The sequence below is a fragment of the Fonsecaea monophora genome, assembly GCF_001642475.1.
Source record: "Fonsecaea monophora strain CBS 269.37 chromosome Unknown Scaff57, whole genome shotgun sequence".
NCBI lineage: Eukaryota > Fungi > Ascomycota > Eurotiomycetes > Chaetothyriales > Herpotrichiellaceae > Fonsecaea > Fonsecaea monophora.
The window spans coordinates 35,412-57,766 of NW_019173988.1; the positions used below are offsets into that span (position 1 = coordinate 35,412).

Genomic DNA, 22,355 nt, shown 5'->3' on the forward strand with positions numbered 1-22,355 from the left:
CAGGACTTGTAGATTGCAGCAGTCGCGGCGGTAGCGGCGAGCAAGATGCCCATGCCTATGGCTATTCCTATGCCTGCGAGAGATACTGTGAGGATACCGAGGAATGCGAATGCGAGACGGGAATGGTGATCCCGAGTCATTGTTTCTCGTTCTCGTTCTGGTTCTGGTGAAGCTTCCATTTTCTTCGATCTGATGAGAGGAGAGGAGAGGAGAGGGAGGCTGCGGTGGCGGCGGTTCGGTTCAACAGAGAAATTGAGAGACGAGAAAAAGGGTTGTAGGACGTTTGACGACCACCAAACGAACAAGAACGAGTCGAACAAGTCGATAGAAGCAGGAAGCGGGGGTTAGAGGCAGAAGTACAAGGAGGATGGACCACGCTGGTTCTGGATCTGATTTGGCTTTGTCTTTTGTCTGTCTCTCTGCCTTTGACCCTTTTTCTCGTTTGAAGCGTCGAGCGGCGAGTTTCGAGTTTCGAGTTTCGAGTATCGAGTGAGTGATAGATTGTCTCTCATGGTCATGGCTCGGCGGCGCCCGCGCCTTGCCTGGTGACATTGTGACATACCATATAGACCATAATGTCGAGTCTCACTGACAGACATATGTTTGCTCGTTGTGTGCCAACCAAAAACAAAAAAAAAATCACACAAGAGCAAGAGCAGCCAGAGCACCACATCACGACGATGTACTAGGTAGACAAATTGGGAAATAGGTGGATATGCATATGGAAAATAAGAATTATGATTAAACACTGAGTAGTACTTGACCCTTTTTTTGACGCCATATGCTCCCATTCCGGCTCAATGACATACACATTGAAAGATTCGTCAATTCGCGAATGCGCTGCTTTCCCTTTTCTCAAAAAGAGCATCTATTGTCAGTGTGAGAGGGATGATGATAAAAGGTGATATCCAGTCCCAATTGTTTTGGCACTACTCGATGTTGGGTGCTGAATTCTGGGAGGAAAACGATAATGCGCGACCCGGAGTGCCGGAGCGGATTGCCCAAAGTGTTCAACCCACAAAGTCCGCGCCTGGTGCGCTGCACAAGGAACGCGGAACAGAGATGGTGCTCTTTCAAGCTCTTGATTGCAACAATTCCGAAGCATCCAACCTAATCCCGCGAGGAGAATCTTGGACAGGTCGAACGAAGTTTAGAACAAAATGTCCAGACAGCAACAACAAGTCAGAGCAGCCAGGAATGCCGCACAGCACCCATCCGCCGCAGCCTGATCCGGTGATCTATCATAGTATCCCACAGGCGGCGGAGCTGGTTGATAATACATGCCCGGTTGTGGTGGGCCGTAGTATCCGTATGGTGGTTGTTGGCCCGGCGGACCTTGCGGCGGCCAGGGGCCTGGACCCGGGGGACTTTGATTCCAGCCTTGCGGCGGGACGTAGCCACCGTTAGGATCTTGTGCGGGAGGGTAGGACTGAGGGACGGGACCGCGTGTGTTGTCTACCGGTGCATCGGGCGGGTAGTACGGGCCAGCGTCGTGATGTACTCGCGGAGGGACGGTTGGTGCTGAGTTTGGGGGAGGGCCGGTCGGGGGTTCGAATTTGGCGTTGTCGGCCATACCTGTAGTGAGGAGGGAATATGCGGTCTGTTGAGGAGGAAAAGGAGTCGTCTTCAGCGGTCAATGTCCTTCACAAACAGATTCGCAGTGGCGTATTCTGCGGGGTGACGATTGGTGACGAGGCTGAGTGATCGCTCCTCTCACACCAGTCGGACAAGGCTGCGCTGCACTGGTGTTGGAGGGATTTCCTGACTTCAAGAGATCACTTAAAAGTTAATAATTCGCTGGTTTTTCCTCTGCAGTCAGCTCAGGAATGACTTTTTGAACAAACAACTGCGCAGCTGCACTCATGTGCAAAAGGTCAGTGACATCAATGCGCTTAGGAGTGGGAGAATTAGCAAGAATGTTGCGCAGTCAGATGTCATTGATTATGAGAGCCACCGTCGTCGGCAGTGGTCGGCAAGGCGGCGCTCAAACGTGTGAGGTGAGAGGCGAGAATTTACCACTCAGTAGTACTCAGCCCACACTGGTTGACTTGACTCGCCTTTCCTTGCCGCGAGGTCCCGAAAAGTCGGCTCTTTGTTTCTTTCGACCACGCCCCAGTCATGTGTGGGTGCTGGCTGGGTGAAAGAAGAATACTGGGAGTGAGTGATGTGCACTCGGTTCTTGTACCTCGTACGCATGATAGAATAGATTGGAGAGCGTGGCGGGGGATGGTTTAAACCCTTTCTGCCTCATATGCACGAGGTACATACCCGTGACATCTTAGAAGTATGAATCTCGATATTACTAGATAGGTAGGTAGTGCAGAGCTCTAAAAATGAAGTAAAAACCCTGGCGTGCGCTGGGGCGTGTTTTGGTGTGTGGGCGTTTCGAGTTGATGTGATGCAAGCAATGCTGCGAACACCCTCGATGGGCGATGGGCCAAGGCGCATGCACATCCCCTCCTCCTCCCTCTCCCTTTTCTTCCCCCTCCATCACCACCATCCCCCCCGTGGTCACTGGTCATCAGCACAACACATCCCCCATCTTGCTTGCTTGGGCTAGCAGTCTCTCTGCATATCCCAAAAGAACCCAACCCACGGGGGAGAAATTAATTAATTACATGAGAAAAACAAGAATTTCAGCCCACGTGCGCCTTGTGTGAGGAATTTTTTCCTGTCAAGCTGTGCAACGTAGAGGTGATTTCCGAGGGACGAGAGATCGTTCTGCCGGCAAGCCGGACGAGTTCGCAGACAAGCTCATGAGTGCTTGTGCTTTTGAAGTACTTACCTACAGAGGTACCGACAGAAGTGCTAGGCACATGGCCTACGTACGAGTACTTACCCGGTTCCATGGTTTGTAGACCGTACGTACGCATATACAGATGTACCGGATCAACCAATTCCGTCGCCAATTCACGATTCGAGTAGTTGTGGTTTTCCTTTTGATCCTTCCCCTGCTGAGTACCGAGTACTGGTACTTGTCGAATCGTGTTCGTAGTGGTGGGTGGGTGACGGTGGTGATGATGATGGTCATGATGATCGTAACGACTGGTGATGGAATATCCCGGGCATGGCCTGCAGCCTATCGTAGTGTGTCCCACCTCTGCATCCACCCACCTGCGCCAAAGCTGCGAGTCTAGCTCCTCCCCTACCCAACACCAACCATCATCTTTCTGGGCACCCCAAGCAATCCCCCCATCGGCGCCCCAAGAGCCCCAAAGGCCCCAAACCCCCATGCTTCGGAATGGCTCCAGCTGGGTCCTGTGCCTTGGGGAGCACTACTTGACTCGACCGTCAATGGCACGGATGGCTAGGCGGTAGGCCCGGGCCCTCGCGCTCCTCCCCTCTGCACCAGGACAAATCGTAGGCGTCCCCCAGGATGGAGATATATCCCCCGTTCCCAGAGGTATCGACATCTACGAGGTACTTATGAAGCGGTCAGTCTGTAGGTATCTTTCTGACTCTGGCTTTTCTTTTCCCTCGAAATTTCCATGTGAAAATCATGATAACCCTATTGTATTGGACCGTGAGGATTGCGCCACTGGCAACTTCCGTCTTTCTCCTATCTCACTCCTTGTAGCCATTCGTGGCAACAAGTATCATCGACTCGTAAGGGAGAGGTATGTCCGGAAGGACGAGTACTCCGTTCCTCTGCACCACCAGGATCTCAAATCGCAAGGGTGGATAAACCCCACTTCAAGGATGGCTGCAAGTAGGTCCTGTACTCATAGGCATCCAAGCAAGGGACTGTGGTTTCGTATCACAAACACTCCCACCACCACTGCTCCTCCTCTTTGAGTTTTGTAACTGGTACCTTGTCGCCGGGATCGACTGGGTGGGTGGGTTCCTGCTGGGCACTGCTGGTGCTGCTGCTATCTCTCTCACTCCGTCGACGGGTGGGGTGGGGCCCTTTTTGCTTCACCACGTATTTATTCTGCTCATTGCTCATGGCCAAGTTACCTTAGACCCGGTTCCGATGATGATATGAGAGAAAAAAAGGGAACCTTGGGCGACCAGGACCAGGGTCCGGTGGTGGGGGTTGAGCGACATGGAGTCCAAAAAAAAAGAAGAGACCAACTCCCAACCTTTGTTCGGCGGGATCCCACGTTGTTCCGTTCCGCCTTGCCGCGAGCGAATGCCTGGGATGAGAACGGGGAATCCAGCCAAAGTTGTTTCCCGCTGCGAATAAAGCAAGCCTCACTAGCCTTATCCTTATCATTCCTCCTCGTACTTTACACCACAATCTTCGGTAGAAATGCAGCGCGCATCAGCAAGAAACCTGCCTTGCCAACCAGCCAGCCAGCCCATCCAGAAACGATCGCTTGTGTCGCACATCAGCGAAGAAGAACCAACATCGTCGGGCATCCTTGGAGGCTAGCCACAAGCCCCCCCTCCCCCAAGCCTCTTCCGATCCATGTCAATTCTACCTGCATTTTGCCGTTTCCTGACATCCCCGATTGCTATCCGCCCTCTGATTCGGTCCTCCCGTCCTCAACCAAGTGATCAAGGTCCATTTGCCTGACAGCACGCAGGCACATGCCTCCCTGACTCTGTCCTGTCGGCAGACGCTCCTCGATTGAACCGAGACGCACACGGTACTATCGGTCCTGCACCTCAGCTTCTGTGCAGATAACGACCTTGCGTCGCTCCTCCATCCAAAATACCCATCCACCCAGCTGATAAACTTCTCCTGAACCATCAGAGTTGGATATTGCGTGCCAGTCCTCTCAGGCTCTCTCTCCCTCTCTCTCACTCTTCCTCTTTTTCTCGAAATTTTTGCTTCCTTCCCTCCTCCCCTCCTGCCTCTCTGATCTCTCGTCGCTATCCCCGGTACAATGAGCACTTATCTGTGGTACACGTTCAGCTGGAGTTCTTTGAGAAAGAGCTTTGCGCCGTGGTAACACCCACCTCCCCCAAAACAGCTGCGTATGTCACCCTTATCCGCCGTCGCTCACCGTACCTTTGCTGCTCGGACGAGACCAGCATTAATTGTCATGGATGCTGACCCGTGGCCAGGCTCAACAGTCCCATTCTCGACTCAAGATTGCATATAGAGATATCACACAGCCGGTGATATCACCCTCTTCGGAGGGGGAGGGGGTCATTACCCTTACACACAAGCCTCTTGGACCTTAGCGACATCTTCATATGCATTGCATAGATTCCATTTCTTTCTTCCGGAGTCGTTGATCGAATCCCGGGCGCCGGTACCGCTGGTCTCGCCTCGATGTTTGGCTCGAACGCGTTGCCGTTACCCCCACCCTTTGCTCACGATCGTCCTCTCCGGTTGAGCGCTGAAAGCGCCCGTCCCCTCCCGACCGGAGAATGTCGATATCTCCTGTTACACCCTTCGGCACAGAACCAACAATGTTCGTGCCAGTCCTTCCACCTAAACCGGAGCGCGCCTGGCAACATCTGTGAATGTGGCCATCAAGCCTGCTACCATGTCCACCGCGAAAACAACAATGAAAAACAAACGGATACACTCAATGCTGTTCTTGATAAGATAAACGTCGTCTTTGATAAGGTTAAGCGTATGGAGGAAACCATTCAGAATGAACGCAGTAACCGGGATTCTGCTTTACAGAGAGAAAGACAGATGTGGGAAAGAGAGATTCGCATCTTGCGTGAGGCATTAGCACCCTTTTACCAAAGCGAAAAGGAAATGCGTCGACGCATTGTCGACATTGAAGATCGAGTGGACGGCAACTATGACGAGCACGTCCGCCTCAGGGACCGCGTCGTGGCCGTTGACGATGCCACCATGTCAATGGAGAAGAGGGTGGAGGAGCTCGAAGATTTTCGCTTCAAGAGGCGACGCGTGGGTCGCAATAACACGCAGGACCAACCTTTGCAGAACGGCTATGTCTCGTCTGACCCGGACAACTTTAGACGGGTCTCTTCGAGCATCGACGGAGGTTCGGTGCGTACGCCTTCATCGAGGGCATTGTCGCCCAATGGGACCGCGCCTGCTCCCGCACCAGAGCCAGAGGAACCTCGTTCGAGTGGAATCCTCAATCTGGTCGCTGAAATCCCCCGTCCTGGACCCTTTGTCAACCTGCCCCAACGTCTCTCACCGCCACAAGAAGAGCCAAGATCAAGTGGCTTCTTGACATTAGACATGGGCGAGCGACTCAAAGAGAGGGCTGCCTCTGAGCAGGTAGCACAGATCTCCGTCCACCAGGCTTCTCGAATTACTCCACCCCAAGATCGACCAAGTCCATCCAACTCTGCAAAGTCCAACCAGGACATCCCTTCCAGAGCTACTCGAACCCCTCCCGAAATCCTCAACCCCAGAATGCCAATCATAGATGTCATGGTGCTCCCTGGCAACGTATCTCCAAGAAAGAGAAAGCATCATCTCGACCACATCGCCCTGGATGTGCTTGCCGATGTCACCGTCGCCAGTCCACTGATGCCCTAACGACCAATTTCAATTCTAGCTACCTCACTCATTTTCGCCCTTCCACCATTATGATGTGGTAGCCATGGCTTGTTTTGACCTCGCCATCTGTGGTGAGAATGATTAGCAAGGGGTATCCAAAGGAACTGAACGGTCATTTTGGAATGTAGCATTGGCACCACTTCTTTTATCGCGCGCAGATCTACTCTTTTTTTCACCTCAGAGGGTTGTCGGAATGGCTTGGGAACGCTCATTCTGTGGCTCAGTTCCTTTGTTGTACAGCTAGATACCAGAAAAGGAACAACACGGTCCTTGTAACCAGTCTCAGGAAACGAGATAAGGAATCAGACTTACATTTTGGATTTGCTGTTGTGGAGGGTTCTAATTCGTAGGCCACTTTTTCAAAGTCCCCATGCAGGCTGCCTCTGGTTTTCCAGCCCAGTGATCCGCCTGTACAGCACAGATTGATAACGATTGTGCCATGTCAGCCCCGGTTATATTGAAGAATTCAGTGACTGGCTGACGCAGAGGGCTTGCCAAAGGAAAGGATGACGATAAGTCGCAAACGCCGTACCTTGTCGGGCCTTATCCTCTGAGAACTCCCTTGCTACCTCATCGAATTTGACACCTTCGCGCAACTTTGCCAGGGCTTCCTCTTTCTTGGAATGCTTTTCGCACTGTCGGGGAACCAGAGGGGTTAAAAGGGAGTGTTTGACTGACAGGAGTGGCCGGATATACCACCCTTTCTGCCCAATACCGGAACCAACCTACCAAAATGTGTCTGACGTTGATGGATTGAGCCGCTTTCAGCTTCCCACTTCCACTGGCTGCTGGGCCATCATCGTCTTTGCCTTTGCCCTTGCCTTTGGCACCGCCAGAGGAGGATTTGCCGGAATCTTTGCCCCTTGGTGCCATTGGACCTTCCTTGGAGAAGTGCCTTTTGAGCAGGGATAGTTATTGTAGAAGCACTTGCAACGAAGTGGTATCAAATTGCGTTCTGAAATAAAAAAATGCTAGGACTGCTATTGAAACTCGACTGTGAGGTGCCACACCGGCAAAAGTTAGTTGCCCCAAATAGGGTATTCTCGTAGCCGCATGATTTATTGATAAGGAAATCCAAGAACGGAAAATAGAGTACGAACGCGATTATGACCCCTAAATTTCCTTTTTGGACTCGCGTCGGATAAGCTCTTGGCGGGCACAGTGCAAATGACGCTCGCTCCCTCGTCAGCCCCAGTTCGTGCCAGTCTTGTTCCCGGGGTGGGCGTTTTGGCACCACCACTTGGCCGTGGTCCTTCTTGTTCCCCCTTTGACAAAAAAGTCAGAAAAGGTGCCTTGTGGATCAGCCAGCGAGCAAACCTCAGCAGGTGCCCGTCATTCTCCTCGCTTCCAGCGGCCACCCTGCGCACCACTCATTCCAGCCTCAGCACAAGCAAAAACCCTCCAGCTCACCGAGCGAAACGGCTCTGGATATGAAGGGAAACACATTTATGTGCGATATGCAGTATCGCAGAGGGACCGCATCCCATAGATAGGAAAATTGCTATACCACTTGCTGCGTATATACAGAGTCGTCACGTGACGGCCCTTTGAGGTTTCTTTAACGCCGGCCGGGATTCGCGCTTTTCGAGGAAAATGGTGATTCCAGACATCCGGCATGAGCTTGGGCTTTTGGGACTGCGCACCCACGGCTGCCACCAACTGCGATTGACCATGACCCAGCATCCTCTTCATCGCCACCAACCTTCATCTCCTTTAATCCTCCCTCCCTTCTCATCACCATCCCTTCGCCTTTCCCCAATTGCGCGACGGTGAAATACATTTCCATTGCCCTCCCAGCTGAACAATTATGTCGCCAGCCCCTTGAATGATTCCGAATCCGGTGACACGACCTGACTGTGCCAACCGAACGCCCTTGAAGGGAAACCCAAACGGAGTGGATCGACCCTCGTCTCATCCACCCCAACCCATCCTCATCGCGATCATTGTCGTTGGCGAACAAAAGAGTGCCTCCCACCTGCTTGCAGCGCCGTGCCACGATTTGGCAATGGAGACTGGGCAAAGGCAATAGATAAACATCGAGATAGCGACTCCCATGCCAGTAGAACCACCACACCAACGGTAGACCCAACAAGATCCACGACGTTTAGTTGGTCAACAAGGCAAAAAGATTTCACAATGTCTGGATCGACACCTTACGCGGTTCGTTCGCCGACGCAGTCGAACCAATACCCACCACCGTATTCACCAACTCACCCGAACCGCCCTTTTTTCGTCCACGAGCCGTTCCAGATACCTCCTCAACACCTCATCCAAACTCCGCCTCCGTTTGCTCCTGCGTCGCTGGTCCATAGCCCGCATCACACCCGGCCCACGTTGGCATCACCCTTGCCTTCGGCGAGCGCCTTACCACCGCCACCACCACCTCCTCTTCCTCCTTCGATAGGCGCAGGACCGCAGTATCAACCTCTGACTTCAAGTCCACCGTTTGCGCTTCAGAGATCGTATTCTGGACATCTGGTTCATCCCAGTATGCCGTCAGCATACGATGTCAATCCTTCGCACGCGCATCCAGCTGGGCCCCCGAGTTCGGCGCTGCAGTCTCCTTTGAGGGATCACCATAGCCTCACCAATGGAAGACCTGGAGACATTTCTTCTTCAGATTCGCGGCCGCAGTCGAAAGATGTGAGTTTTCAAATGCGCTGCCGCCCCAATGAGATGCTGACTTTGTCCCATAGAAGCCTGACAGAGCGAGCAACCCAATGTCCTTTGCAAGCATTCTTGGTCCTTCGAACAATGAACCCTCTCCTAAAATGGCTGAAGCAAAGCTGCCGCCAGCGCGACCAGCGACACCGCCGCCACCACCACCACCGTCAGCGCCGGCGCCAGTGCCGATATCATTGCCCATGGTAGAAAGCAAGATTGTGCCTGAAACAGTACCTGCGACGAAAATGCTAGATCTTAGTCCAGGTCAGCCTTTGGGGAATGGCCACACCAAATCACAATCGAAGGCGGAAGCAGTACTCCCTCCTAAGAAACATCTCGCTCCACCACGACCACGAAAGATACTCACAGAGGGGGAGGCCGACAAGATACTGAAGGCCCTTGCCGTTATTGATGAGACTGTTTTCAGTGATGCCGAGGATGCGGCCTGGTCCGAATACAAGGAACGGTACAAACAGAGAAGCAGGAAGAGAGCTGCAGATGTCTACGAAGGTGAACTGCACAAGCGGAAGGTAAGTGATTCATCTACCGCACCCAACACAACAGTCCGGCTGACCTCCCTCATAGCGTCGTCGCGGCTATCTTTTAGAATCTTTCATCCGGTCCATGGACAAACAAGCACTCATTGCCACCCAACGCTTTCGTGAACGCTTTGAGCCTGTCGCTGCCAAAGAAATTGCAGACAAAGATCACCAGAGCGAAAAGGAGAGAAAGAAAGATATGCAGCGCAAACGCCGTCGTGAACAGCAGATTCGCAACGAGAAGGAGAGACTCGAGGAACTCGAACAGCGCGCCCGAGAGGCCGAAGATCAAGAAGAGGCACAGAAGTATCTGAGACAAGCAGAGAAATCCCAGGCCCGCATCAAACAAACCACCGAATTGCTCGAGGGTGTTCCCCCTCAAGAAGACATGGAAGTCCCAGCACCAGCCCCCAACTACGAAGGTGGTGTTACCTCGTCCTTCCAGCTCGCCACGCCCGAACCTGGAGAACCTCCCAAGAAGCGAAGCAAGAAGGACCCCGGTGCTCCCTCCGCTCGTTTGAAGAAGTCCAAGGAAAAGAAGCAAGCCGAGAAAGATGCCGCAGAGGCGGCTTACGCGGCAATGGAAAAAGATGCCTTGATCCAGATTGCACCCAAGGAAGAATCAACACCCGCTCCATCAGGAAAGTCCAAAAAGTCCAAAGTCCAAGAACCCCCCGCCAGCCCTCCACCCCAGACAGTCAACTATGAATCGAAAGGGTACGTTCAAATCTACGAGCAAATCTGGAGAGACTTGGCCAGGAAAGATATTCCCAAAGTATATCGCATCAAGCAAGTATCTCTTGCTACCAGAAGCGAAAATCTCCGCAAAACTGCCATCCTCGCGAGCAAACAAGCGCGCAAATGGCAGGAGCGCACCAACAAGAGTATGAAGGATACACAAGCACGAGCGAAACGTGTCATGCGGGAGATGATGTCCTTCTGGAAACGCAACGAGCGAGAAGAGCGAGATCTACGTCGTCTGGCCGAGAGGAAGGAGATTGAAGACGCAAAGAAAGCTGAGGCGGATCGTGAGGCCAACAGACAGAAGCGAAAGCTCAACTTCCTTATCTCGCAAACCGAGATCTACTCACACTTCATCGGGCGAAAGATCAAAACAGACGAAATCGAAAGAGCTACAGACGATGCCGAAGTTGCCGGGGCTGTGGAGAAGAGGGTACCTGCCGCAGATCGGGACCGTGGGATGGACGACTTGTCACTGTCTGATGAGCACGGAAATCACAAAGTCACAAACTTTGAAGACCTCGATTTCGACGCCGAGGACGAGTCGGAGCTGAGAAAAGCCGCGGCGGCCAACGCTGCAAGCGCATTACAAGATGCGCAGGACAAAGCCCGCAACTTCAACGCGCAAGAACCGATGGATGCCTTTGATTCTAGTGAGATGAACTTCCAGAACCCCACCATGGCTGGCGATGTCCAGGTCTCCCAGCCCAAGATGTTACAAGCGCAACTCAAGGAGTACCAGCTCAAGGGCCTCAATTGGCTAGTCAACCTTTACGAGCAAGGTATCAACGGCATCCTGGCAGACGAGATGGGTCTCGGCAAAACGGTGCAATCCATCTCGGTCATGGGCTACCTTGCGGAACAGCACAACATCTGGGGACCGTTCTTGGTCATTGCTCCCGCCTCGACGCTACACAACTGGCAACAAGAAATTACCAGATTTGTACCGGCCATCAAGGTTCTTCCATATTGGGGCAGTGCAAAAGACCGCAAGATTCTGCGAAAGTTCTGGGACCGGAAACACATTACTTACACGAAAGACTCCGAGTTTCATGTTCTCGTTACTTCATATCAACTTGTCGTTCAGGATGCTCAATATTTCCAGAAGATCAGATGGCAGTACATGATTCTGGACGAGGCGCAAGCAATCAAGTCGTCGAGCAGTTCGAGATGGAAGACACTTCTCGCTTTCCAGTGCCGCAACCGACTTTTGCTGACCGGTACGCCTATCCAGAATAACATGCAGGAGTTGTGGGCTCTACTCCACTTCATCATGCCGACGCTCTTCGACTCTCATGACGAGTTCAGCGACTGGTTCTCGAAAGATATTGAAAGCCACGCGCAGAGCAACACCAAGTTGAACCAGGATCAACTCAAGCGTCTGCATATGATTCTCAAGCCGTTCATGTTGCGACGTGTCAAGGCCCACGTGCAGAAAGAACTTGGCGACAAGGTTGAGAAGGATGTCTTCTGTGAGCTCACCTACCGACAACGAGCATACTATTCGAATTTGCGTAGCAAGATCAGCATCATGGACCTTATCGAGAAGGCGGCGCTGGGTGGCGACGAAGATACTGCCACACTGATGAACTTGGTCATGCAGTTCCGCAAAGTTTGCAACCACCCGGATTTGTTCGAACGAGCAGACACGACGTCCCCCTTCTCGATGTCGTATTATGCCGAGACTGCCTCATTCGTCCGCGAGGGGTCATTTGTGCAGGTTGGCTATTCAGTTCGCAACCAGATTCAATATGATTTACCTCGAGTACTTTGTAATGATGTCGGAAGAATTGACATTGCTGGGCCTGGCAATCCGTACGCTGGGTTCCGACGCGCTGGCTTCAAGACCAAGGGACTTGGGGGCTTGATGAGAATCTGGACTCCTGAGCACATCAAAAACTCGGCGGAGGAAGACGGAGCTTTCTCATTCTTGCGATTTGTCGACACCTCGGCAGGTGAAGCCTCATTTCATGGCGAATCGGGACTTTTTGAGCGCGCGATGAAGCTCAAGAAACAGCAGGGACGAGGCTTACACATCTTTCAAGATTCTGAGGACGGACCCGACGGGCCGCCTGTGCATGCTATGTTCAACATCGTGGAAAACCAACCGCGTCGGGCCCTGATGGAACTGGACCCCAACTCGAACCTCGCGAGACTTTGTAATGTTTCCACGGATACCCTTGCAGAACATGGAGTCTCAGTGCTCGAGCCGGCGGCCCGGCCAAAGGCGTTGGCTCCGCCGATTGAGATCAGTTGCTTCGATCAATCGTCCATCTCTGAGCGACACTTGACCTTTTTCAACATGGATATTCGCAGTACTCTGTATCCGCTGGAAGCTTCACTCGAGGAGAAGTTGCTTGAGCGTGACGTGGATCCTGCCAATTTCCCCATCTCCAACATGCTACCAAGGCCGGAATCTGCGAAGGCCAGGTACACCAACATCTCGGTGCCATCGATGCGCCGATTTGTTACAGATTCGGGCAAGTTGGCGAAACTGGATCAGCTGCTCCGAGAACTCAAGATGGGCGGCCACCGTGTGCTCTTGTACTTCCAGATGACGCGTATGATTGATTTGATGGAAGAATACCTTACGTACCGTAACTACAAGTATTGTCGACTGGATGGTAGTACCAAACTGGAAGACCGGCGAGATACGGTGCACGACTTCCAAACGCGGCCCGAGATCTTCATCTTCCTATTGTCGACACGTGCAGGTGGTCTCGGTATCAATCTGACATCTGCCGACACCGTCATCTTCTACGACTCGGACTGGAATCCCACGATCGACTCACAAGCCATGGACCGAGCGCATCGACTTGGTCAGACCAAGCAGGTTACTGTCTATCGCCTCATCACTCGAGGCACGATCGAAGAACGAATCCGCAAGCGGGCGATGCAGAAAGAGGAAGTCCAACGTGTCGTCATCACCGGTGGAGACGGGGCTGGTGTGGACTTCAATACTCGTGATCGACGTGAAAATAGGACCAAGGATATTGCCATGTGGCTTGCCGACGACGACCAAGCGGCTCTTATTGAGCAAAAAGAGAAGGAGATTGCCGAGAAACCTGACGAAGAGAACACAAAGAAGCGAAGCAAGAAGGCAGCAGCAGCAGCCGCTTCACGTAAGCGAAAGGGCGAGATGAGTTTGGATGACATGTATCATGAGGGTGAGTGCTTATTCCCCGGTCTAACGTTGTTCTCTGTCGTTGGCTTTGGCTAACCGTGTTTCCCCTCCAGGCGAAGGACATTTCGAAGATGCTTCGGCGAAACCATCCGGCGCAGCAACGCCAGTAAGTGCGCCCGAGACAGCGGCTGGACCAAAGCGCGGGCCGCGTGGTGGACGCGGTGTGAGCAAGAAAGCCAAAACGGCCAAACAGAGACTTGCAATTGTCGATGCTGAAGGGGATCTGGGTATGAGCGGGACATGAACCATCAGGGGCGATCTGGAACGTTTCATGGAAGACGCAGCACCAAAAAGAGACACAAGGGATATTAATATCAAAGACAAAGGGACCCGGGTCTACTGGGGTTTTGAGATAGAATTGGCCAGGGAAGCAGGGTATCGGGAGTGACTTTTTTAGCGTTTGATGGCGCCCAATGTACGATTATGGGAAACTGTTTGCAACATTCGAGGGCCGTACGAGGTTACGGGATGATGAAGCGGACTGGGGCTCAGACTCATACCGGCTTTGGGGGTGGAAGAACATTGCATGGCAGGACGAGGGAGAGCGAGACGAGGGTGTTTGCTGTGGGTGAGGCGTGAGGCTCATGCTCTCACGGGTGCTACTCGGGTATCAGCAGCACCTTTTCGACACGGCAATGTGTTGGGTTGGCCAAGCAAAAAGATTCATCATTAGTTTATCATTCAGAAGAGAAAAGAGGGTTTGACAATCTTGACTCCTCCTGTTTTCCATGTATTTATCCAAACTCTCTGACTCGGTGGCTTCGGAGGTCGTCGCGGACGAGAATGCCGGTACGAGTAGTTTGTATATTGCTAGCGAGTGGAGGACGTCGGACAAGGACGCCTGTCTGCGGCCCTGGTGGCCCTGGACCTTTTGGAAGATAGGTTCCTGAGTATGAGATACAGGTGGATTGTTTCAAGATCAACCTCTAGGGCCAGGTGGTCATGTCCGCGTCGAGGCTCCACGGAGGCGATGGGGTTGTGATGATAGCGACTGTGATGGAGGATGGGAAAGTGGAGGAGCGAGTGCCAGGAACCGCAAGCCCCCCTGTCAAGGAGAAGGAATCCGCAGATGAAAGATACGAGTATGTCCATGATGTCCAGTACTCGTGCTTCATGCCTCGGAGGAGGTAGTAAGGAATAGTCGAGGGTGGCTGATGGTGATGGTGAGGACGAGGATGAGAATTCATCTCGCTCTCGAGCATGCACCCCCCCGCCATTTTACTTGGTGCAATGTTCAATGTTCACACTGCCCGTGTCTCCCCCTTCAAATCGCATGCGCACAACCTTGCATTAAATTATTTCCCACCCACAATCCAATCCGTCCGAGTCTCTGCCAGCCACATACGTCCTTGATAACCCCCTTGCGACGCCCTACGACGGCCCGGCGCTCGTCAAATAGATAAGCTCATGAAGCTTGTTTGTCGGTGGATCTCTTATATACAGAAATGATTCAGTATCCATCAATCAATCGCCATGGGGTAGCTAACAAGTATGATAGATATAAGTATCAGTGTCCACTGCCGCTCATGTCCTTCTCCCCTGCTATCGTCTGTGCCTTTCTTGTCCTTTGCCTTTCTTCTACCGCGATAGCCTCCAGTTGACAGGTCTTTTCGCCTGCGTCCACCATACCATGGCTCCTCGCCGCCTGTCGTCTTTGGTGGGCAGTACGAAGGATGGACCGTTTGACTCTACTATTGCGACCGAAACCCAACTGGCACAGCTGGGCTATGAGCAAGGTATGCAACCCTCTCACATGACGGAGCCTCGTTGCTGACTCCCTGGAACAAAGAACTCAAACGCTCATTCTCCCTTCTGGGCATGGTGGGATTCAGCTTTTCCATCGTCACTTGCTGGACCGCCCTGGGAGGGACTTTGATCGTGGGCATCGTCGCTGGCGGTCCTCCCGTCATGGTCTGGTCGTGGGTGGGCATTTGTCTGCTCTCCCTGACCGTCGCCTACTCGTTTGCCGAAATGTGCTCCGCCTATCCCACTGCTGGCGGCCAGTACAGCTGGGTGGCTATCCTCGCTCCGCCCAAATACGCCCGTGGTGCCGCTTTTGTCACGGGGTGGTTCATGTGTACGGGCATCGTGGCCATGGGCGCCGTCAACAACTTTGTGAGCCTCTCTGTGGTCTCGCGTCAATTCGTCATTCCTACAAAGCCTTGGCTTACTAACTGTCTCCTCGACGTATTCCAACAGCTCGGCGCAAACTTCATCCTTGGAATGGCCAATCTGAACAATCCATCCTATACCATCGAGCGTTGGCATACCGTCCTGGTGACCTACCTGATAGCAACACTCGCCGCCCTCTCGAACGTCTACCTCTCCCGCTGGCTCAATCAGATCTCTACCTTTGCCGTGGCGTGGAACATTCTCAGCTTTTTTGTCGTCATCATCACCATCCTGGCCGCCAACGATCACAAACAGTCTGCCAGCTTTGTATTTTCTGATTTTCAGAACCAGACCGGTTTCTCGTCGGGCGGCATGGCTGTCATGATTGGTCTTTTACAGACATTGTTTGGTACGTCATAGACTAGGGTGTCTATTTTTGCTATTTTCTCCATCTAACCGCCCGGGCAGGCATGTGCTGCTACGATGCTCCTAGGTAAGGACTGAAAGCCCCTTGATATGGGTCAAATACGCTATACGTCTTGTAAGCTAATCCTTGTGCTCTCTTTCCCAGCCACATGATCGAGGAAATGCTCAACCCGGCAAAGGAAGCACCCCAGGCCATCATCCTCTCTGTATACCTAGGTGCTGTGACCGGATTTGTGTTCCTGATCTCGGCGTTCTTCTGTATCGGCGATCTCGACGCTACGGCAACAACGCCGACAGGGGTGCCGCTGATCCAGATCTTCTTCGACAGCACAGGCAGCACTGGAGGGGCGACAACGCTCGCCTCCATGATCACCGTCATCATGCTCATCTGCTCCAACTCGCTAATGGCCGAGGGGTCGCGGGCACTCTGGGCATTTTCACGCGACCACGGCCTGCCCTTTAGCAAGCTGTGGGCCCGCGTGAACAAGAGGTCCCAAGTCCCCGTGTACAGCGTGCTGCTGTGCGGTGTGCTCCAAGCCGGGCTGAACAGCATCTACTACGCCTCCTTCGAAGGGTTCTCGACCGTCATCTCCATCGCCACCTTTGGCTTCTACCTCTCGTACGCAGCGCCGCTGTTCGTGCGGCTGTGGTCACTCGTCACACACGCCAACCCGGCCGCGACCACCATCCGCGGCGGCGTCTACACCCTCGGCCGGTGGTCGCCCTACATGAACCTAGCGGGCCTGCTGTTCCTGGTCTTTGCGGGCATCGACTTCAACTTCCCCCAAGTCGGCCCCGTCACCGCCAGCAACATGAACTACTGCAGCGCGGCCTTTGGCGTCATCGGCCTCGTCAGCGTCGTCACCTGGCTCTTTGACGGGCGCAAGAACTTTACGGGACCCCAGACCCCGGGTATTGTCAATGCCATTGACGCCGCCGGTGGAGGTGGAGGTGGAGGTGACGACGACAAGGGATTGACACCTGACAGAGTGGTGACTGGCGACGTTGATGTGAAGGACACAAAGGATGAGAAGCACGCCATGACGGGTTCGCCCGGAGGGGAAAGCAATGAAACGGTGCCCGTCGGAGATGTGGGCAAGATCGCATAAATCTCGAATGTGTACCTAGTCAGCCAGATAGGTAAGTAGGTGGGTAACAATAGGTGTACTCATAAGGTAATTGTCCAGAATCGGCCGGACTTGGCCAGAACTGGCCGGACGTAGAATTGTCGTGTCATGAAATCCGCACTCAGTTAATTACACTCATTGTATAATCCTAGATGCCTAGTATTAGACACATGGATGGACTGGAGAGATGGATTGGTCAAGAAAATGTCTCTGCAGCTTTCTGTCTCCTGTCTTCTGTCTTGGCCACACGTATTGAATGACATGACATGGCATGGCGTGGGAAAGTGATTATGATTACACTTGTGAACATGATGATTTATATCACAATGTGCTCATGACCATGGATGGGGTTCTTGAGTGTCTGTCTGTCTGTCTGTATTCTAGTCATCCGACCTGTTACCTATGTAGTACTAGCTAGGTAGGCTTTACACTCTAGTTGAACATCTTAATCATTAGGGCATTGTGAAATGGACAAAGCCCTTGCATGCCTGTGGCACGGAGAGCGGGGAAAGCCGGGGATGTTGACTTCATTTGCCATTCGCCCATACTGCCTGATCGTCCGTGTGTGCGTTACCCATTGGTTCTTCCCCCCAAAGTTATCTGCGTGCCTGGTCAGATGTCGCAAACCTCGATCGTAGTCTCAGACATCCATATACAGCATCTATCCCGTGCTTCCATCGGCTGCGCTCCTCTCTTTTCTTTTTCTTTTTTTTTTTCTCCCCCCCAAGTGTTGCTTCTCACTTCGGCGGATAATACGTGTCGTCCTCTCTACCTTTTAGCGCGGGAGATAGAGCTTTGATGCATATGGTGGAGGACGGACTTCGGCTAAGGCTGGTTTCTTCGGCCGATGGACGAGCAGAGGCAGTCTCTGCACATGAGGACTGCCACGATCGACTCTCGGACGGCCTTGATTCTCGTTTTCGCCATCATCGTTGGCTAAGTCGAAGATCGACCTTCGACTGCTCAGGCCGGTCGGCACTGACACGTCTTCCGTGTCGCTGTCTTCGGCGAGCTCGAAGATGGATCCACGGCGGTGCTTCTTCTTTTTCGAGGCCTTTAGGTTTGCCTGTGTTGTAGACACACGGCGTTTGAGCTTGCCTTGTTCACGTGGTGTCGTTGCTATGTTGCAAGCCGGATTTGAGTCGTCGGCAGTTTTGATATTGATCGAGCTCTGATTGTCACTTAACATATTGCCAAGGTTTCTCGGGATAACAAACTCAGATGGCACGTTGTTTGTGCTGAGCTCGCCAAAGGATTTGAAATGAGAGCCCGGAAGGCCGTCCTGGATAGCAGCCTCTGGTGAACTCGATATCGTAGAAAAGGGGAACCTCGAACGCGCGCCCTCCCGGGTTTGACGATCTTTCGAGGTAGCTGTTCTCGAAAACGACTCGTTGATCCCAGAGCGAGCTGGTGTGACCGGCTTAGATTCCTTGCCAACGGAAGTCCTCTGACAGCTTCCTAAGTCGGCATCAGTTGGCGTCTGCTGTGACTGATACGGGAGTCTGTTTCGAGGAGGCTCTGAAGCAGCTCTGGGTTTCCTGGAGACGCTCGTTGTTCCTGGATCCGATGACTGTGATGTCGGGAGCGTAGCCCCTGAAGATTTGCCTCCCACTCGCATGCGCAATGACTCTGCAGATCGTGGTGACCATTTCTTAATGGCAGATAATACTTCCTCCGACAGTCTTTCGTCTGGATCTCTTCTTGGCCATAACCCAAGATGCATGTTTCTCGGAAAAGGCTTGTAAGGTGGCTCGACTGGAGAAGGTGGTCTGGAACTGCTGCGCTTGGTCGAATCTCGAAGACCTAATGAGCTCAGCAACTTCCGAATAGACCCGCTGTCCCGAAATTCAACCACTTGAAACTTTGGGGTTCGCGGTCGCCAGTCTCTGATTGTGCGTTTATACAAATCCTCAAAGTCGTTCTTGTGCACTTCATTGGAGAACCAAGAGTGAGCGAGAGCATCTTCCGCTGTCATTCGAGCGTCCTCGTCGAGCACCAAGAGCCGCTCAACGAACTCCCTCGGCCGTTGTCTCACCGCCTGCCATTCTGTTGACTGGTGAAGAAATTTCAGGTTACAATCTCGGGCCAGCTTTTCCGAATACGTGTTTGTAAGAGGATCGGAGAAAGCCAGACCCCCTGTGAGCAACACGACCGAGACACAGCCAACCGCCCACATGTCCACAGATCGAGTATAACCCGGTCTCTCGGGCTCCAGGTTGCTTCGCGCATATCCCAGTATCTCGCTAGAAGAGGGTCAGTAGATTGAACGGGAAAGATTGCATCAATACCCACGGCGCTGCGTATTCGTGTGTTCCTATAATGGACGACATTCGGTGCATCTTGCTCTCAATTCTCCGAGCTGCACCGAAATCCGTCAACATAACTCGACATCCCGCGGCCTGGCTCGACATGAGAACATTGTCGGGTTTGATATCTCGATGAACGATGTTTTTGTTGTGAAGAAAACGCAAGGCGACCAAGATCTGTCGAACGATGACAGCCGCCTCGACTTCAAGCAGCTTCCCTTTCCTCAGCTCGATGTAGGAAAATAGGTCGCCGGCGCTAACGAGATCTTGCATGATGTATCTGCAAAGTCAGCTGAAACAATGTGCATCAATGATCTCCTTACATGGTGTTGTCAGTAATGTACACCTTTTCGATGCCGACAATGTTCGGCTGCACATCTCAAAATCAGTCACTTCCAAATTGTCTCGAGAGGGGACATTACGTGGCTAATCGAGGTAAGGATTTCCACCTCACGATAGTATGCGCATATCTTTCTCTCCAAGGCGTTCTCTCTTTTTCGCTGGTCTACCCATGCCTTGAACTTGCGTTTTTGGGCTACGCTATCGACTTCTTCAGCTGGAGCGGGTTCCTCTGGCCGTCCAAATAGGAGCAGCGGTCGAGGGCCGAGTTTTCGTAGGTCAACAACTTTGCACGCAACCTGGCGCCGAGCTATCTGTTCAATTGCCATGTATACTCGACCAAAGGTGCCTGCGCCGAGAAGCCTGTCGGTGAGAACGTAGTCTTTGCCGAATTTCTGTGTTTGTCAGTGTGCGCATCGGAAAGGTGTACCTGTCACCGTACTGCCATCTCGGCCTCCTGCGTGTGATCAAAGTTCTCTTTTGCCGCTCCACTGGAGGTGGCGCTGAAGATGAGGTATGTTTGACGGCTCAGTCGCAAGACATCATTGTCACTCAGAAGAAAGCCCCCATTGCCTTTTCCTATGAGAGATCCGTTCCAATAAGTACCATTCTGAGACAGGTCTTCTGCATAGACCAGTGTGTCAATTTCGCAAGGCCCGTCATTCTCGTAGACCACGGTATAGACTCTTAGGTGCCGCTTCGAGATGTAGGGGTCGTTGAGCACATATTGACTATTGGGTGAGTGGCTGTTCAGTAGGGTAGTTCTTGGTCCTTACCAGCGATCATTGTCACGACCAATCACAATCTCGCGGTTAGGATATATCTTTTCCCCTGCAGAAGGCTAGTATGACCACAGACGAATCAAGTACGATGACGATCTTGAACCCACTCCCCAGAATTTTGCCCTTCTGGTTTTTGTGGATGAGCATTCCGGCAGGACTCGGTTTGGAGGAACTATCCCAGGCACTGCCGACACGGCGAACAGCAGAAGACGGAAGTGTAGACATTGCCACAGCAAGGAAAGAAACAGACTTCACAAATGGAACGATGAGGTACGCTGTACCAGGTACTTGGTACTCGACGTGGCTCGGGTATGGACAGAAAGAAAGACTTGCGAGTCGAGGCTGGCTTGACTGGATGGGGGATTGCAGAGTAGCGATCCGGCATCAATCCTGTCTGGCCATGATTGGCGTGGACATCGAGGATGAGGAAGAGTGAAGTGAGGGAACCTGGTGGAACTGCGAACGTGATCGATGACCGCATTGAGAACCTTAGTGCGTTCCAAACGAGTCAAATCCGCCAAGGAAAATCTGGCAGCTGCACACAACAAAATTCCCCGCACAAGTTGCATCTCTGCTTCATCCCATCTCATCTAGCAACCTCATCCTCGAAACCAATCTGTACGTGGCTCTTCCCCCCCGAGACTCGACGAGCAGGACAATTCCATCACAAGCACATGCTAACATACATCAGTCCACATTGAGCGAAGATGAGAGCCAAGTGGAGAAAGAAGCGAGTTCGTCGCCTTAAGCGTAAGAGGAGAAAGACCAGAGCCCGCAGGTAAGTGTCTCGACGTTGTCGTTGCTTGCGCAGAGGGGCGATGTCTAATTGTGACCTACAGCAAGTAATCGCGTCAGCTGCTCCATCGCGTCTCCTCTCTCGACCAATGTCAACGACTCTTCAACCTCTAGCTAGTTCTCGACGTTCAACTTCAGAATCCAACTAGCCCCTCGACCATAACCAACCACGAGCTTTTGTCACCGTTTTGCCACGTGGGAGAGATGCGGTCTTTGAAGAATCGGCCTTGCAAATGTCGAACTCTCACATACGTGGTGTTCGCGTAAGAGGAGTAGGAGATGGTCAAATTCCCAATGGAGCTTCATCGGCGGGTTGCTTATGATGTCTGGGGCATTCCAAAGAGGTTTCGGTTCTCAGAACACCTCGGACAAAGTATATGTGTCCCATGGCTCTCCATCTCTCAAAAATAGAGCTCTGCACCTCACAACATGTCGTCAAGTGCCGTCACTAGCGGTGGTACTCAAAACAGGACTTGAGATAGTCAATACGATCAATTGAGCTCTAAATCTCTACGTGTCTCTTCCGTAGATCCTCTGCTTTGGCGCCCTCGCTTTCCAAGTGTGTAGCATTGCGAGGACCAGCCATCCTAGATCAGAGAACAACATTAGCAAAGAGCACATTTCGAAGCTTGTTTACAAAAACAGTGTGTACCTCGTCGTGTACCAGCCAAAGTCGAGACATTTCGTCGGCCCCCTGCCAGTATCGGGAGCTTGTGCTCAAGCTCATCGTAAAATCTACCTAGTTTTCAGCGAGCAAACACATATTCGAAACTCGACGCAAGACGAGTCGGTGAAAATGTGCGAATTATTATGTTGGTCCTCTCCGTCCTCCCCGTCATAAAATGCACCTTCTGGTTTATTCGATCTTCCAGAGCTGCACCACTTTTTATTCGCTTTC

The 22,355-nt window shown here is 52.5% G+C and overlaps 6 protein-coding genes across 6 annotated transcripts; 3 read left to right on the plus strand and 3 right to left on the minus strand.

The window, feature by feature from the left end:
- Positions 1–1,150: 1,150 nt before the first annotated feature.
- AYO21_07432 (hypothetical protein) lies at positions 1,151–1,573 on the minus strand (the record flags this gene model as incomplete). Its single annotated transcript, XM_022657387.1, has 1 exon — positions 1,151–1,573. The coding sequence occupies one exon, from the start codon at positions 1,571–1,573 to the stop codon at positions 1,151–1,153; it is 423 nt and encodes a 140-aa protein (XP_022510264.1).
- Positions 1,574–5,224: 3,651 nt separating this feature from the next.
- AYO21_07433 (hypothetical protein) lies at positions 5,225–6,421 on the plus strand (the record flags this gene model as incomplete). The annotated part of the gene is made up of 1 exon (XM_022657388.1): positions 5,225–6,421. The coding sequence occupies one exon, from the start codon at positions 5,225–5,227 to the stop codon at positions 6,419–6,421; it is 1,197 nt and encodes a 398-aa protein (XP_022510265.1).
- A 473-nt stretch (positions 6,422–6,894) lies between these two features.
- AYO21_07434 (peptidyl-prolyl cis-trans isomerase PIN4) lies at positions 6,895–7,315 on the minus strand (the record flags this gene model as incomplete). Its single annotated transcript, XM_022657389.1, has 2 exons — positions 6,895–7,077; positions 7,172–7,315. 2 exons carry the CDS (start codon positions 7,313–7,315, stop codon positions 6,895–6,897), a joined length of 327 nt encoding a protein of 108 aa, XP_022510266.1.
- A 1,263-nt stretch (positions 7,316–8,578) lies between these two features.
- Positions 8,579–13,814, plus strand: AYO21_07435 (hypothetical protein; the record flags this gene model as incomplete). The annotated part of the gene is made up of 4 exons (XM_022657390.1): positions 8,579–9,085; positions 9,139–9,636; positions 9,692–13,553; positions 13,624–13,814. The coding sequence occupies 4 exons, from the start codon at positions 8,579–8,581 to the stop codon at positions 13,812–13,814; spliced, it is 5,058 nt and encodes a 1,685-aa protein (XP_022510267.1).
- A 1,386-nt stretch (positions 13,815–15,200) lies between these two features.
- On the plus strand, positions 15,201–17,217 carry AYO21_07436 (hypothetical protein; the record flags this gene model as incomplete). Its single annotated transcript, XM_022657391.1, has 4 exons — positions 15,201–15,306; positions 15,360–16,091; positions 16,151–16,175; positions 16,254–17,217. The coding sequence occupies 4 exons, from the start codon at positions 15,201–15,203 to the stop codon at positions 17,215–17,217; spliced, it is 1,827 nt and encodes a 608-aa protein (XP_022510268.1).
- A 793-nt stretch (positions 17,218–18,010) lies between these two features.
- On the minus strand, positions 18,011–20,887 carry AYO21_07437 (hypothetical protein; the record flags this gene model as incomplete). The annotated part of the gene is made up of 7 exons (XM_022657392.1): positions 18,011–19,478; positions 19,528–19,797; positions 19,865–19,911; positions 19,964–20,275; positions 20,323–20,611; positions 20,657–20,711; positions 20,770–20,887. 7 exons carry the CDS (start codon positions 20,885–20,887, stop codon positions 18,011–18,013), a joined length of 2,559 nt encoding a protein of 852 aa, XP_022510269.1.
- Between the last annotated feature and the right edge of the window lie 1,468 nt (positions 20,888–22,355).